The sequence below is a fragment of the Planococcus citri genome, chromosome 4, assembly GCF_950023065.1.
Source record: "Planococcus citri chromosome 4, ihPlaCitr1.1, whole genome shotgun sequence".
Classification (NCBI taxonomy): Eukaryota; Metazoa; Arthropoda; class Insecta; order Hemiptera; family Pseudococcidae; genus Planococcus; species Planococcus citri.
Window position 1 is genome coordinate 69,249,915 of NC_088680.1, and position 14,117 is coordinate 69,264,031.

The following is a 14,117-nucleotide window of genomic DNA, read 5'->3' on the forward strand; positions in this document are numbered from 1 at the left end:
TGAGGGAAAAAATCAAAATTATACCAAATTGATCAAGAAAGCTGAAATTTGGGGATATACCCTATTTTCGACATGCCAAATGGATTGGAAACGGTTTCCACCAATTTTGAGCAGTCCTGGAGCCTCTAGCGGATTTTTGAAACTCGAAATTCCCACAAAATTCCATCAAATTGGAGTTGCAAAGCTGAAATTTATTCTAAAAACTAATTTCAATACCCTACGAAGTACTGCAGGTGAATTTCAAGTCGTTTTGGAGCCTCCAGCGGCATTTGAAAATTCCTGAAGCCTCCAGAAGATTTTTGAAACTTTAAATTTTTACAAAATTTCATCAAATGGAGTGGAAAGCTGAAATTTACTCTACACTCCAATTTTAACACCCTCTGAAGACGACTTCGGGTGGGTTCAAGTCATTTTACAGCCTCCAGCGACTTTTTTGAAAATTGCTGGAGCCTCCGGTAGATTTTTGAATCTTGAAGTTTCTCCAAAATTTCATCAAGCTGAGATGGAGAGTCGAAATTCATTCTGCAGAAGTTGACTGCTTGTGGATTTCAAGTCGTTTTGGAGCCTCCAGCGACTTTTTGAAAGGTTGTATGGCTTTTTTTGGAAAATTGAAATTTTCTAAATGTTGCTGGACGCTTCAAAACCATTTGAAATCATCATGTAGTCTGCGAAGTAAATTTCAGCTTGCCAACTCCACTGGATAAATCAATGTTGAGGGAATTTCAAGTTTCAAAAATCTACTGGAGGCTCCAATAATTTTCAAAAAAGTCGCTGGAGGCTCTAAAATGACTTGAAATCCACCAGCAGTCAACTTCGTAGCGTATTAAAATTACTTTTCAGAATGAATTTCTACTCTCCATCTCAGTTTGATGAAATTTTGGGAAATTTAAAGTTTCAAAAATCTGCTGGAGGCTTCACGAATTTTCAAATGCCGCTGGAGGCTCCAAAACGACTTGAAATTCACCTGCAGTACTTTGTAGGGTATAGAAATTAGTTTTTAGAATAAATTTCAGCTTTACAACTCCAATTTGATGGAATTTTGAGGGAATTTCGAGTTTCAAAAATCTGCTGGAGGCTCCAGACCTGCTCAAAACGGATTGAAACCGTTTCCAATCGATTTGGCATGTTGAAAATAGGGTATATCCCAAATTTCAGCTTTCTTGGTCAATTTGGTAAAATTTTGATTTTTTCCCTCATTTTTTTGGCCTTAGGTAATTCGATTTTCAAAAATTCACCAAAAATTGAAAAACGCGTTTTAGCATTTGAAATTTTGACAGGTGATAAATTGTTGCATGATCTTTCGATCTACCTTTGTAAGGTTTGAAAACTTTCGTGCAAGTCCTATGTTGAAACGAAAAATCTGCGATTTCGGCTGACCTGTCAATCAAAATGGCCGCCATTTGTGAGTAAGGCCAACTTTTTTTTGGGCAAGTTTGCTTTAAAATGTTCCTTAGGATGTCCCCCTTTAAGGAAAAAGCTGTGCCGGAGGATCGTCGGGGGGGGGGGTGCAATTACTCCTATTGTTATATGCCGGACTAAGTATAATAAGTTATTATACGAGTACATATTTTCAAAAAAAAATTCGAACACTGTTCACTCGCACAACTTATCATTTCAGTAATTTTATTTACCTATTTCTCTTTAAGTAATGGGAATCCCACTCTTAATTATCCGATAAATTTTAGTACGCTCACTATACATGAGAATAAGAAAAGAAACATTGTTTATCAACAAGGTTATCACTAATAAGCACAGAAATGACCATATTTTGAAGTATCTATACACCAGTAAGTAACTGCTAAGTCTCGATTCGATCATTCTAACACAATATTTTAATTAGGTGTACACGCTCATATCAAATTATTAAACCATGCATAACTCCATTAGATCCGAATAATGGAAGTGCGAGATTTGAAATGAAAAAATAACGCTTATCGCAAAAGCCAAAGATCATGCGAGACGAGCAATTACGATGCAGTAAACAAACATTTTATATAAACGATGGGAGAAATCTGATTTATACATAATTTGGATGTATAACATTCTTTGCTTTTGAAGGTAAGAATTTTTATTCGTAGCTCAATTTTTTTAATTTTTATTTTTGAATACTGTGCGTTTGCAATAAATTTGAGACTGAAGTGTTAATTAATCTGATTATAGTTGCTTTTCATTCGAATATGTTTTGGAAAATAATTCTTTTATGCGCCGATGGGAGAAATCTGATTTATACATAATTTGGATGTATAACATTCTTTGCTTTTGAAGGTAAGAATTTTTATTCGTAGCTCAATTTTTTTAATTTTTATTTTTGAATACTGTGCGTTTGCAATAAATTTGAGACTGAAGTGTTAATTAATCTGATTATAGTTGCTTTTCATTCGAATATGTTTTGGAAAATAATTCTTTTATGCGCCTTCGCCGGGCAGATCATTAATGCGGAGAATGATCTTGCAACTACGTCCGTTGAACAACAGGTAATATTTCAGTTTTTTCGGTAATTGACTTATTTTAAATTTTCACTTGTTTGTGCCCTCGCTTTCTGAAATTGTTGATTTTCATAAGAAAATGAATCTTCTACATGATTTTAAAGTCGTATGTTCGGAATCGTACAAATTGGAAAAACCATCCGTGGTCGCCTAAGCTATAATGCTTCGCAAATTATCAAAAAATCGAGAAAAAATTAAAATTAAAATTATTCAAAGTTGGTGAAAAAACATGAAAATTTCTCGAGAAAAAATCTTCTTCAATTTCCCAAAAAATGTTTGCCTGTTAAAGTGAAAGGTTTACAAAACTGAAAAAAATAATAAAAAACTGAGGTTCCTAAAAAAACTTCAAAAATTTATTTCTCACTGAATATTTTCTGCATACCCCCTCCCTCCATCCCTCTAAGAACCTCCTTCGGTTTTCTCAACAATTTTGGTCGTTTCAAAAAGAGGATCTCAGTGTTGAAAAAATTTTAAAAATTTAAAAATTTGATGGCCTTGCTTGATATTTTTTGAAAATTTCCCAATTTTGGTCGATTTCCAAATAAACCAGATATTCAAGAAAATACCTCCCTTGGTCTCTCAAACAATTTTGATTCTTTCATAAAGCGGCTCTTAATGTTGGAAAATATAATTTTAAAAAAATTCATTTCTGGCAAAAAACTTTATAATAAACCACTTCAATTTTGTTCCTAATTGTAAATAAAGAATTGATGGCCTTGGTAAATATTTTTTTGAAAATTTTCCATTTATGAGTTAATTTTTAAATAAACCACTTTTTCAAGAAAATACCTCTCCTGGTCACCCAAACAATTTTGATTCCTGCATGAAAGAAACTATGGTCTCCAAAAAATTTGGAAAATTTTTCATTTCTGGTCAAAAACGTTCCCTCATAAGAAGGGTCTCAATGTTGGAAAAATGAAAAAAGTAATCAAAAGATTTTCCGATCCCAATCAATTTTTTTTTTTTTGAATCACCAACCTTTTCAAGAAAATATCCCTCCCAATTATTGGTGCCCCAAACAATGTCAATGTCTTCGAAAGGAAGCTCTCATAGTGGGAAGTAATCAAATGAATGAATGGATAAAACATTAAGGTTCCCAAAATTTGCTCAAGTTCGACTTTTTCACATTCAGGAAGGAGGAGAAAGAGGAGTCAAGACTTATAAAAATGGACCAAATCCAAGGGGTTTGAATATAAAAATATGAACATTTCAGTTTTTTTTTACATTTCTAGTAATTTTTTTTCTTTCTTAGAGGAGACTCGAGTTCCTCTTTTTATTCTACGTTATAAAAGGGGGAGGGTTTGAAATCAACAAATAAGAAATAACGCTTTTCCATAATAAAAATAGTCCGAATCAAGAATTAGAACGTAAACACGTAAAAATAGCAAACTTTACGATATTTCGTATTTTTAAGGAGGGCTCACCTTGAGAGGGTAGGGTGAGGAGGGAGGGTCAAAACCATTAAATAGTGCTTTTCTGGTGAAAATAGACCAAAAATATGAGAATTGGAAAGTAAAAACGTAAAAAATTTAAATTCTTTGGATTTTTCTTAATTTTTTTAAAAATTTGGGGAGCTTTCAAAATCAGCAATTTTTGAAAGAGGAAGTTGAAAAAAAAATCTGCAAAAAAATATTCACATCCAGTGATTAATTCGTGTTTTCTTCTTTACTATTATCACTTAGATTCAAGATGACATATTCAGAATTCTACACACGCAAACAAAAGCTTTATGGAGTGGAACACCCTCAGATCAAAACATCCAGTTCCCTCCACTATCATTGGAAGCTGGCTTGCAAATGGTACAGATGAAGCTTTACTACGAAAGTCTTGTAGGAGTATTTTATTCTAAAAACGAGTAAGTAAATTATTTCCAAATAATTATGTTGCATTCAAAAAATAGGTATATAAATTTTTTCTCGAGTGGGCATCTAACAAAAGTACACATTTGAAAAAAAAAACTACTCGAAAATTCTGATATCTTTTCAAATCCCATTGTATCTATTTTTCCAATTTGTTCGCAGTTTTTTGAAAAAAGCATACGCATTGGCGGGTATACTCGATAAAATGTCTTTAACGACCAATGCCAAGCTGAAATTCGTGAATTCTGTATTTTACGATCAAAGCAAAACATCGAAGCAGCTTTTGAATGACTTGAAAACTTACTATCACGCTGAATCCTACGAAGTATCGTTCAATTCGGAAGCAGCCATTTTGGCCATAGTGAACGAGTAAGTAATATGAGACTAATAAAACAATGAATGGATTATTGCACATTGCCTACAATCAGTTTGCATTAAATTTCAGATGGCTGAATAATGTTACAAAAGGACGATCACCTAAAGTAGAGAGCTTCCCTCTCGTCACAGGAATGAATAACCTACAGAGTTCCTTAATAAGTTACACAAGTTGTTGGGATACGCCGAAAATCTGGACCAACTTCATCAAATTGTAAGCTTTAGATAAAAATCTATCCATAAATTCAACTTTAATTATGTATAGGTATTTCCTCGATTTCTAATCATCATTCATTCGATTGCCTACAGATTGAAATTCAAAAACTCGAAAGGCGAATTCGAAATCGAAACGTTCAACGCTAAAGAGACAATCGGTTATTACAACAATGCCGAACAAAAATACGAAGCCATCAGATTACCTTTCAGAAAAGGCGAATTTGCCATGATCGTGGTGTTACCTAACCAAGATCAGTCGTTAGAATCGATCGTCAAATTAACCGCGAACGATCATCAACAAATTTTGCAACGTGTTAGCGAAAATTACGAAAATATCGATTACGCGATCCCGTTCATGAATTTGACGCAGATGACGGTAAATGAAAATGGTACAGCTATAAATGGCGACGATGCGATTACTTGCAACTGGCCGACGGCGACTCAAGAAACCCAGGAAATTAATAACATCAATTTTAAACCGTTCTACGTGAACAGACCATTCGCTGTGTATGTTTACGATGAAAAAACTAAATTCGTTGTGATGTACGGTTTGGTAAATAACCCGGCTTTAGGCACGATGAAATTTCGTTCGTTACAGCTTCAAGTGAGAATAACGAACGATAAAACTGATCTTCAATTCGAGCGTTAAGTTTAATCTATTGGTACCTATGTTAGCTGCGTGTAAATAGGATAGACTATCATGGATAAAAATACCAATGTACGCAGAAAATTGATTAAATGTATTTTGTATTGAACTCGGAATAAAAATTCTGTCACGAGGTATTGACGTATTGTGTTCATTTTTCACCAAGGAGTCACTGGACATTCAAAGAAAACTTCAAAGGCTCTGAGGACATCCCGTGAATTTTTCAACATAAATTTACCTTTAAAAAAAGTCGAAAACTCACTTTGTGACTTCTGGTGAATCTGACACCAAAAGTCACCAGGATTCACCAAAAAGTCACCAGATATTCAAAAACATTTTCTGGGGTCATTAGGACATTTTCTAGTGAATTTTTCACCATAAGTTCGTCTGAAAAAAAAGTAAAAAACTCACTTGGTGATTGATTGCTGGATAATCTGTCAACAGAAGTCCCCAGAACTAACCAAAGAGTCGCCAGATATTTAAAAAAAAATTACCTAGGGTCAGGAGGATATTCTGTTTATTTTTTCATCATAAATTCACCTGAAAAAAAAAAATGCAAAAACTCACTCGGTGACTTCTGGTAAATCTGTCACCACAAAGTCACCAGAATTCACCAAGGAGTCACCATGACACTCAAAAACTTTTTTAGAGGACCTGAGAACATTCTGGTGGTTTTTTCACCATCAATTCGTGTTGAAAATGACAATAAACCTACATGGTGACTTCTGGTGAATCTGTCACCAGAAGTCATCAGACACTCAAAAAAAATTTTAAAGGCTCGAGGGGATATTCCCGCGAATTTTTCAACATGAATTCACCTTTAAAAAAGTCGAAAACTCACTTGGTGATTTTTGGTGAATCTGTCACCAGAAGTCACCAGGATTCACCAAGGAGTCACCAGATATTCAAAAACATTTTCTATGGTCATTAGGACATTCTGTTGAATTTTTCACCATAATTTCCTGAAAAAAGGCAAAAACTCACTTGGTGACTTCTGGTGAATCTGTCACCACAAAGTCACCAGAATTCTCCAAAAAGTCACCAGACACTCAAAAAAAAATGTTTTAAGGTCCTGAGAACATTCTGGTGGACTTTTCACCAGCATGTTGTGTTGAAAATGATAATAAACCAACTTGGTGACTTCTGGTGACAGTCACCGAACGCTCAAAAAAAATTTAAAGGCTCTGGGTATATTCCCGTGAATTTTTCAGCATAAATTCACCTCAGAAAAAGGCAAAAACTCACGTGGTGACTTGATAACCTGGAAGTTTTATTTTAAAGAATACTGATTATAAATTCAAAACTTTTTTCAAAAATTTTGGGCAAGCTGAAATCGCAGATTTTGCGTTTCAACATAGGACTTGCACGAAATTTTTCAAACCTAACACAGGTAGATCGAAAGATCATGCAAAAATTTATCACTTGTCAAAATTTCAAGTGCTAAAGTGCGTTTTTCGATTTTTGGTGAATTTTTGAAAATCCAATTTAGGCCAAAAATGAGGGAAAAAATCAAAATTTGACCAAATTGATCAAGAAAGCTGAAATTTGGGGATATACCCTATTTTCGACATGCCAAATCGATTGGAAACGGTTTCAACCCGTTTTGAGCAGTTCTGGAGCCTCCAGCAGATTTTTGAAACTCGAAATTCCCTCAAAATTCCATCAAATTGGAGTTGTAAAGCGGAAATTTATCCTAAAAACTAATTTCAATACCCTACGAAGTACTGCAGGTGAATTTCAAGTCGTTTTGGAGCCTCCAGCGACTTTTTGAAAATTTCTGAAGCCTCCAGCAGATTTTTGAAACTTTAAATTTTCACAAAATTTCATCAAAAGAAAATGGAAAGCTGAAATTTACTCTACATACCAATTTTAACACCCTTTGAAGACGACTTGAGGTGGGTTCAAGTCATATTAGAGCCTCCAGCGACTTTTTTGAAAATTACTGGAGCCTCCAGTAGGTTTTTGAAACTTGAAATTCCCGCAACGTTAATTTATCAAAAGGAGTTGGCAAGCTGAAATTTACTTCGCAGACCACATGGTGGTTTCAAATGGTTTTGAAGCATCCAGCTACTTTTAGAAAATGTCAATTTGCCAAAAAAACGCCATAAAACCGTTCAAAAAGTCACTGGAGGCTCCAAAACGACTTGAAATCCACCAGCAGTCAACTTCGTAGCGTATTAAAATTATTTTGCAGAATGAATTTCGACTCTCCATCTCAGTTTGATGAAATTTTGGAGAAATTTCAAGTTTCAAAAATCTACTGGAAGCTTCGGTACAATTTCGGACTTGGTACACAACATATACACGTATGAACCTATTTCTTTACTCGAATATCAATTCCCATTAAAAATTGACTTGCTTATTGATGACGTCTTAATTTTCTGACCAAGATTTGTACTCACCTGAAACAAAAAACAATAACAAATAACGATTAGTGGAGTTGCAATCATCACAACGAGTAAAGCATAGGTAAGTACATACATTTAAAAAGTAAATCTAATATTTTACCGAAGAGGATAAACTTCATTTTTTCGATAAATTATCCAGACATCTTTGATTTGATAGATTTAATGCGGTCTCGTCACATTAAAGTTTTCATCGAAGAGAAAAAATTTTTTTCAGAAGATTTGTTAAACAGCTGAAATTGTTGCCAATTTTTGAAAAAAGAACAAGTTTTTGAGAACTTTACCAAAAAACAGAAAGGTTTTTTTTGGCAATTACAGGCACAAAAATGATTTTTTTTCGGTAAGACTTTTTTATAATTTTTTGAAAAAAAAATCAAAACTTTTTGTGTGGTAGAAAAATTACAGTTTTTCAGAAACATGGTAGGCTACAATGGCTACATCGATCATGGAGTCCTCAAATTTAGCCAAAAAAAGTGCACGTATCAGCCCATATTAATCCTAATTTTCTAATAATATTCTGCACGCATGGACGCCGAACGAGGCATAAAGTATAAAATAATCGCTAGTTAATAGTTTTAGAAGCACAGCAATACAATTTTCAAATTTTTCATACATATTATATTAGTCTCAAGTTGGCCATTTTTGCATAATACTTTAATAACAATTAGATTTCGTAGAAACTGACCGAACCTCGAACAGAGTTAACACATGTTGTTATGAAAGGTCAAAAAGTTGGCTTACAAGGCAGTAAATATAAAATTCGCCACCTAAAGCTACCATAATAAATAATATGTATTATTTTTTTTTTTTAGGAAAAACTGGTTTTGAAGACGAATCGTTATTTGAACGTTGAATACCTATTCCTTACGTATACGATGTATGCTCATAACTATCTTTGTAGTTTGTATCTACATTAGGTAATATCTGTTCGTGTATAGTGTTTGTCTTTTCCAGAAGTTAGAATTTCCAATTTCCATCCTGACCAAGGTAATTCTCTTTTTTCTGCTTTTTCAAGACGTATTGTGCATATTCTTAATGCTGCATGTTTATCATTGCATGACATACCATATACGATTCAAATGATTGATTTAAACTTTAGCGTAAAATATTACATTCAATATTACCAACTTCAACTTCACATTCGCAGATGTTTCGAAGAATTTTATTGTTGCTTGCCATCGGCCAATTCGTAGCCATCAAGTCGGAAAACAGCCAAAATTCCACGTCAATTGAGAAAACAGTGAGTAAACTAATTTTTTTTTCAAAATTTCGATGAATAATTTTTTCAACCAGACTGTCTGATACCTATTCATATAAACTTTGGTCATTTAATGTTTTCTTACCACTTCTCCTACACATCAGATCGCGACTGAAACATTGAAAAATATGATCGGGCAAGTACGTGCTTATTGGGAGGTAACTCCTTCGGATCAGAACATTCAATTTGGCCCAATATCGTGGGAAATAGTTTTGCAAATGCTGCAAATTAAACTTTATCACGAAAGTTTATTGGCTTCTCTCGCTCCTAAAGACAAGTAAATAAATTTCAGTTCCTATTTCATACGGTTTTATCGCGAATTTGGTAAACGTAGGTACTCGTCACGAATGTTATATTTTTTCGACATTGTTCGTAGATACTTGGAAAAACCATATGCTTTAGCAGGCGTACTAGATAAACTGCAACAAACATCCAATGCCCAGCTGAAATTTATGAATGCCATATTTTACGATCAAAGAAACACATCGAAGCATCTTCTGGACGATTTAAAATCTTACTATCACGCCGAAGCTCTCGAAGTATCTTTCGATTCGGACAATAATGCAGCAATTTTAGCTTCGTTGAATGAGTAAGTAAAGCAAATGAGACAAAACTAGAATGCCTGACATTCAAAATATTTCTTATAATTAGTCTGTAATAATATGAATTTCAGATGGATGAATAGAAGTACCAAAGGACGAGCACCTAACACGGAAAATCTAAATACCAAAGGGTTGACCAATTTACAGAGCTCTGTGTTAAGTTACACTAGTTGTTGGGATACGTCGAAAACTTCGACCAACTTTATCAAATTGTAAGTACCTATCCAAAAATAGAACAGACAATATTCAGGATTACCATTTCAACGATTGTTTCATTATTAATATACCTACTTAATTTGACCATCAACAGGTTGAAATTTAAAACCCCAAGCGGTGAAATCGACGTCGAAACGTTCAACGTGAAAGAAAAAATCGGCTACTACAACAATCGTGGAAAAAAATACGAAGCCATTAGATTACCTTACAAGAAGGGTGAATTCGCCTTGATCATATTGTTACCTAACCAGAATCAGTCGTTGGAATCGATTAGTAAACTTACAGTAAACGATTATCAAGAATTGTTGCAACGTGTGAGTGAAAATCACGAAAATATCGAATACTCTATACCTTTTATGAATTTGACGACGACTGCTGTGCACGAAAATGGTACAAGTATAAACGAAGACGATACAATTATTTGTGAATGGTCGTCGACTCAGAAAGCTCGAGTGAATAATGAGACCGGTTACAAATCGTTTCACGTTAATAGACCATTCGCCATGTTTCTTTATCACGAAAAAACAAAGATCATTTTAATGTATACGTTCGTGAAAGATCCAACTTTGGGTATATTGAAATCTCGCGAATTTAAGATCAAGGTGACAGCAACGAATGAGAAAACTGAGCTTCAATTAAATCGTTAAATTGTGTACCTAAATTTGAAAAATCTGATTAATAATGTAGTATCACTCAAGTGTAACTACTCTATTAAGACGTATAGGGAACCTTTGACAAATACTAATGTGCTTGAAAATTTGGCAGCATTTTTGTACAGATGCCTGCATCCACATAATTTTATACCTACTTAGATATATTTTACATATTTTACATTGCCAAAGTTACCCAGTACCCATCTCACGATTAACTTATTCTCACATGATGTAAAATTTGAAAATACAAAATATTGTTTCTTGAAGTGTTTTAATTATATCCATTTATGTTTGAAAAGATGCATCATCTAAGCACTGTAATGGCATTGTGTGGACGAGAGGAGGGGGGAGTTGAATTTTTGACCTTTCTAAATTTAAATAAAAAAACTGAAAAAATTAAAATTTTTCAGCTTCTGATTTTTTTCCACATTTTTATTATATTAGTACGTAGGTAAATTTTCAGAATTTTCAAAGTTTTCTCTCATTTTTTGATTCTTATATCTTCATTTTTTAGCCAAATTTTTGTAAAAAATGATGGCTATTGCGGTAGGCCCAACTTTGGATAAAAAGGTCGGGGGTCAAAAATTTTGATAGTTCTTGACATTTTTAGCTCAAACTAGACGATTCCCGGTGTGTCAGTTTTTATATGTATAAGATAGATAGGTTTATAAGTTTCAGCACGACCTTGATTTTTACATTTTATGACCTGGAACCTGTTCTAATTGATGAAATCAACTCAAACTTGAGAAATGGGGTTCATTTAAGACTTAAAATTGACCCCCGAAGTTTCAAGGGTCAAAGTTGAAAATTACAGAAAGGTCATTTTTTTGGAGGGGCATAATAAGGCCCCAAATGAACGAAAAGAGTCCAAAATCATACCGTAGGTCAGTACTTCCATTTTGATCAACATATCCAAATTTCAGCTCCCTAGGTCATCCCCAATCTATTTTAGGTGGGAAAAACCACATTTTACCCCTATTTTTGACCCCCTCACCCCTAAAATTGACCTAGGGGTTCCAAATATTCAGCATACAATGAGAGGGTGCCACTTGAGTGCTTTTTGCAGGATTCAACCTTCCAACTCCATTTGACCCTCCTCCAGGGTGAAAAAAGGGAATTTTTGCAGGTTTTTGGACGTTTAGCCAAACCTACAGACCCTCCAAATTGACCTACAGGGTCCAAATTTTCACAGTACATTGGGAGGATGTACCCGAAGTGCCTTTTGCAGGTTTCAACCTTCCAACCCCATTTGACCCCTCTCCAGGGTCAAAAAAGTGGATTTTTTCAATTTTATGTGTTTTTTGAAAATTTTGGCATTTACCCAAGCCTACAGCCCCTCCAAATTGACCTAGAGGGTCCGAATTTTCACAGTATATTGGGAGGATGTACCCGAAGTGTCTTTGCATGTTTCAACCTTCCAACCCCATTTTTACAGAAAGACCATTTTTTTGGAGGGGCATAATATGACCCCAAACACATGAAAAAGGTCCAAAATCATACAATTGGTCAGTACCTCCATTGTGATTTACATATCCAAATTTCAGCTTCCTAGGTCATCCTCACCTTGATTAAGGTGGGAAAAACCACATTTGACCCCAGTTTTTGACCCCCTCACCCCTAAAATTGATCTGGAAGGTCCAAGTTTTCAGCATACAATGTGAGGGCGACCCTTGAGTGCTTTTTGCAGGATTCAACCTTCCAACTCCATTTGACCCTCCTCCAGGGTGAAAAAAAGGGGATTTTTGCAGGTTTTTGGACGTTTAGCCAAACCTACTGCCCCTCCAAATTGACCTACAGGGTTCAAATTTTCACAGTACATTGGGAGGATGTACCCGAAGTACCTTTTGCAGGTTTCAACCTTCCAACCCTATTTGACCCATTTCCAGGGTCAAGACAGGTTTGTTACCACATTTTTTGAAGGAGGAAGTAGAGAGTTGGCGAAGCCCAAGGGGGTGCAGAGGGGACGAAGTCTCCCCACACGCAGGCGAAGCACAGGAGCGAAGCGAGGGTGCAAGTAGTTCAAGAGAAGCGCAGAACATGAAAAACACGTGTATGAGGTTGTTGGGCGAAGCCCAAGGGGGGGTGCAGTAGTCCCCCTAAACACAGGCGAAGCACAGGAGCGAAGCGAGGGTGCAAGTAGTTCAAGTGCCCTCAATGTTTCTGGCACAAAAATTTGGCTCTTACGTAGCGGCAGACTGCTACGACTTTTTTATCTTGTTTTCGAGATTTTGAATTTGATTTTGAGTTGTTGATTTTAGGTATTTCCAGTTTTTGATTTTTCCTCCAATTTGTATTTTCAATTTTAGATTATTCGATTTTACTTTCATTAAGTATTCGATTTTCATTTTCAGCTTCTAATTTAATGTTGAGAATTCCTTTTTTCATTTTCAGTTTTCAATTTTTCATGGAAATTTTTCCATTTCATCTGCAGTTTTTTTTTCATTAAGTTTCGAACTGCATTTTCTGATGATTTTCAGTTTTACTTTTACTTTTAAATAATATATTTCACTTTTTGATCAAATTTTTCAGTAGGTATATCATTTCCTGTTTTCAATTTCATTTTTGGGGATGGATAGATTTATTGACTGTTCATTTTTGGAGGCAGTTTGGGTTCACTTTCAGTTGTCCATTTCATTTCTTATTTTTAGTTTAATTTTCAAAACTACATAATATTAAATTCATTTCCAGTTTTCTTGGATTTTATTTCAAGTTTTCCGTTTCATTTCCTGAGTTTGCAATTTTGCTTTTGTTTTTGATCAAATTTTCAATTTTTGATTTCGTCATCACTTTTTTAATTTTATTTTTCGATTTTAAGTTTCTCATTTATGTTTAAGATATTTTAATTTAATTTTCAGAGTTGTTGATTTCAATTTTAGTTCTTAAGACATTTGATTGCGGCTACAAATCAAGTTTTTGATTTCACTCTGATTTTAAATCTTCAATTTTTGGCTTGGTCTAATTTTAAAAAATTACGAATTCATTTGCAGCTTTCAATTTTTGATCATAGAATTTCCTCAATTTTATTTTCAGTTTTTATTTTAGGTATTTTTAGTGTTCTTAAGTTTGCGTTTTCTAAATCTACAAAAATTTGAGTAGCCTCATCGATTTCTTTTGAGAGCTGTTTTTTAGGAGTTAATTAATTTCATTTTCAATTTCAATTTTTTTAAAATTTCAATTCAAATTTTCGATTTTTTCTGTTCTATTTTCTATTTTCCATTTTATTTTCAGTTTTTGATTTTTTTTTTCAGAATTACCAAATTAATTTTTTATTGTTTATTCCATTCCCAGTTTTCAAAATTATTTTCGGTTTTTGATTTCTCAATAATTTCTCATTCAACATCCACGAAATTCAAAGAAATGCATTTTTCTATGATCTTAAAATGTTTGAAAATCTCACTACG

At 34.1% G+C, this 14,117-nt stretch overlaps 2 protein-coding genes across 4 annotated transcripts; both read left to right on the top strand.

The window, feature by feature from the left end:
- The first annotated feature begins 1,915 nt into the window (after nucleotides 1-1,915).
- LOC135842286 (serine protease inhibitor 2-like) lies at nucleotides 1,916-5,719 on the top strand. Of its 2 annotated transcripts, XM_065359664.1 has the most exons (7): nucleotides 1,916-2,058; nucleotides 2,161-2,265; nucleotides 2,368-2,474; nucleotides 4,169-4,341; nucleotides 4,508-4,714; nucleotides 4,791-4,934; nucleotides 5,030-5,719. In XM_065359664.1, the coding sequence occupies exons 3-7, from the start codon at nucleotides 2,385-2,387 to the stop codon at nucleotides 5,583-5,585; spliced, it is 1,170 nt and encodes a 389-aa protein (XP_065215736.1). In that variant the 5' UTR covers nucleotides 1,916-2,058; nucleotides 2,161-2,265; nucleotides 2,368-2,384; the 3' UTR covers nucleotides 5,586-5,719. The 2 variants fall into 2 exon arrangements, with proteins under 2 accessions (XP_065215736.1, XP_065215737.1); XM_065359665.1 differs by lacking the exons at nucleotides 1,916-2,058; nucleotides 2,161-2,265 and having other exon boundaries at nucleotides 2,347-2,474.
- Nucleotides 5,720-8,816: 3,097 nt separating this feature from the next.
- LOC135842284 (serine protease inhibitor 27A-like) lies at nucleotides 8,817-10,982 on the top strand. 2 transcript variants are annotated; one of them, XM_065359662.1, is made up of 6 exons: nucleotides 8,817-8,974; nucleotides 9,135-9,227; nucleotides 9,350-9,522; nucleotides 9,622-9,834; nucleotides 9,919-10,059; nucleotides 10,158-10,982. In XM_065359662.1, exons 2-6 carry the CDS (start codon nucleotides 9,135-9,137, stop codon nucleotides 10,708-10,710), a joined length of 1,173 nt encoding a protein of 390 aa, XP_065215734.1. In that variant the 5' UTR covers nucleotides 8,817-8,974; the 3' UTR covers nucleotides 10,711-10,982. The 2 variants fall into 2 exon arrangements, with proteins under 2 accessions (XP_065215734.1, XP_065215735.1); XM_065359663.1 differs by having other exon boundaries at nucleotides 8,831-8,974; nucleotides 9,087-9,227.
- Nucleotides 10,983-14,117: the final 3,135 nt, after the last annotated feature.

Excerpts from the sequence above, each read along its gene's own strand:
- LOC135842284 (XM_065359662.1), top strand. The coding sequence starts at position 9,135 with ATGTTTCGAAGAATTTTATTGTTGCTTGCCATCGGCCAATTCGTAGCC. Across the intron at positions 9,228-9,349 it reads CCACGTCAATTGAGAAAACA|ATCGCGACTGAAACATTGAA; the intron begins GTGAGTAAACTA and ends CCTACACATCAG. Across the intron at positions 9,835-9,918 it reads ATTTTAGCTTCGTTGAATGA|ATGGATGAATAGAAGTACCA; the intron begins GTAAGTAAAGCA and ends TATGAATTTCAG.
- LOC135842286 (XM_065359664.1), top strand. The coding sequence starts at position 2,385 with ATGTTTTGGAAAATAATTCTTTTATGCGCCTTCGCCGGGCAGATCATT. Across the intron at positions 4,342-4,507 it reads GTATTTTATTCTAAAAACGA|TTTTTTGAAAAAAGCATACG; the intron begins GTAAGTAAATTA and ends ATTTGTTCGCAG. Across the intron at positions 4,935-5,029 it reads TGGACCAACTTCATCAAATT|ATTGAAATTCAAAAACTCGA; the intron begins GTAAGCTTTAGA and ends GATTGCCTACAG.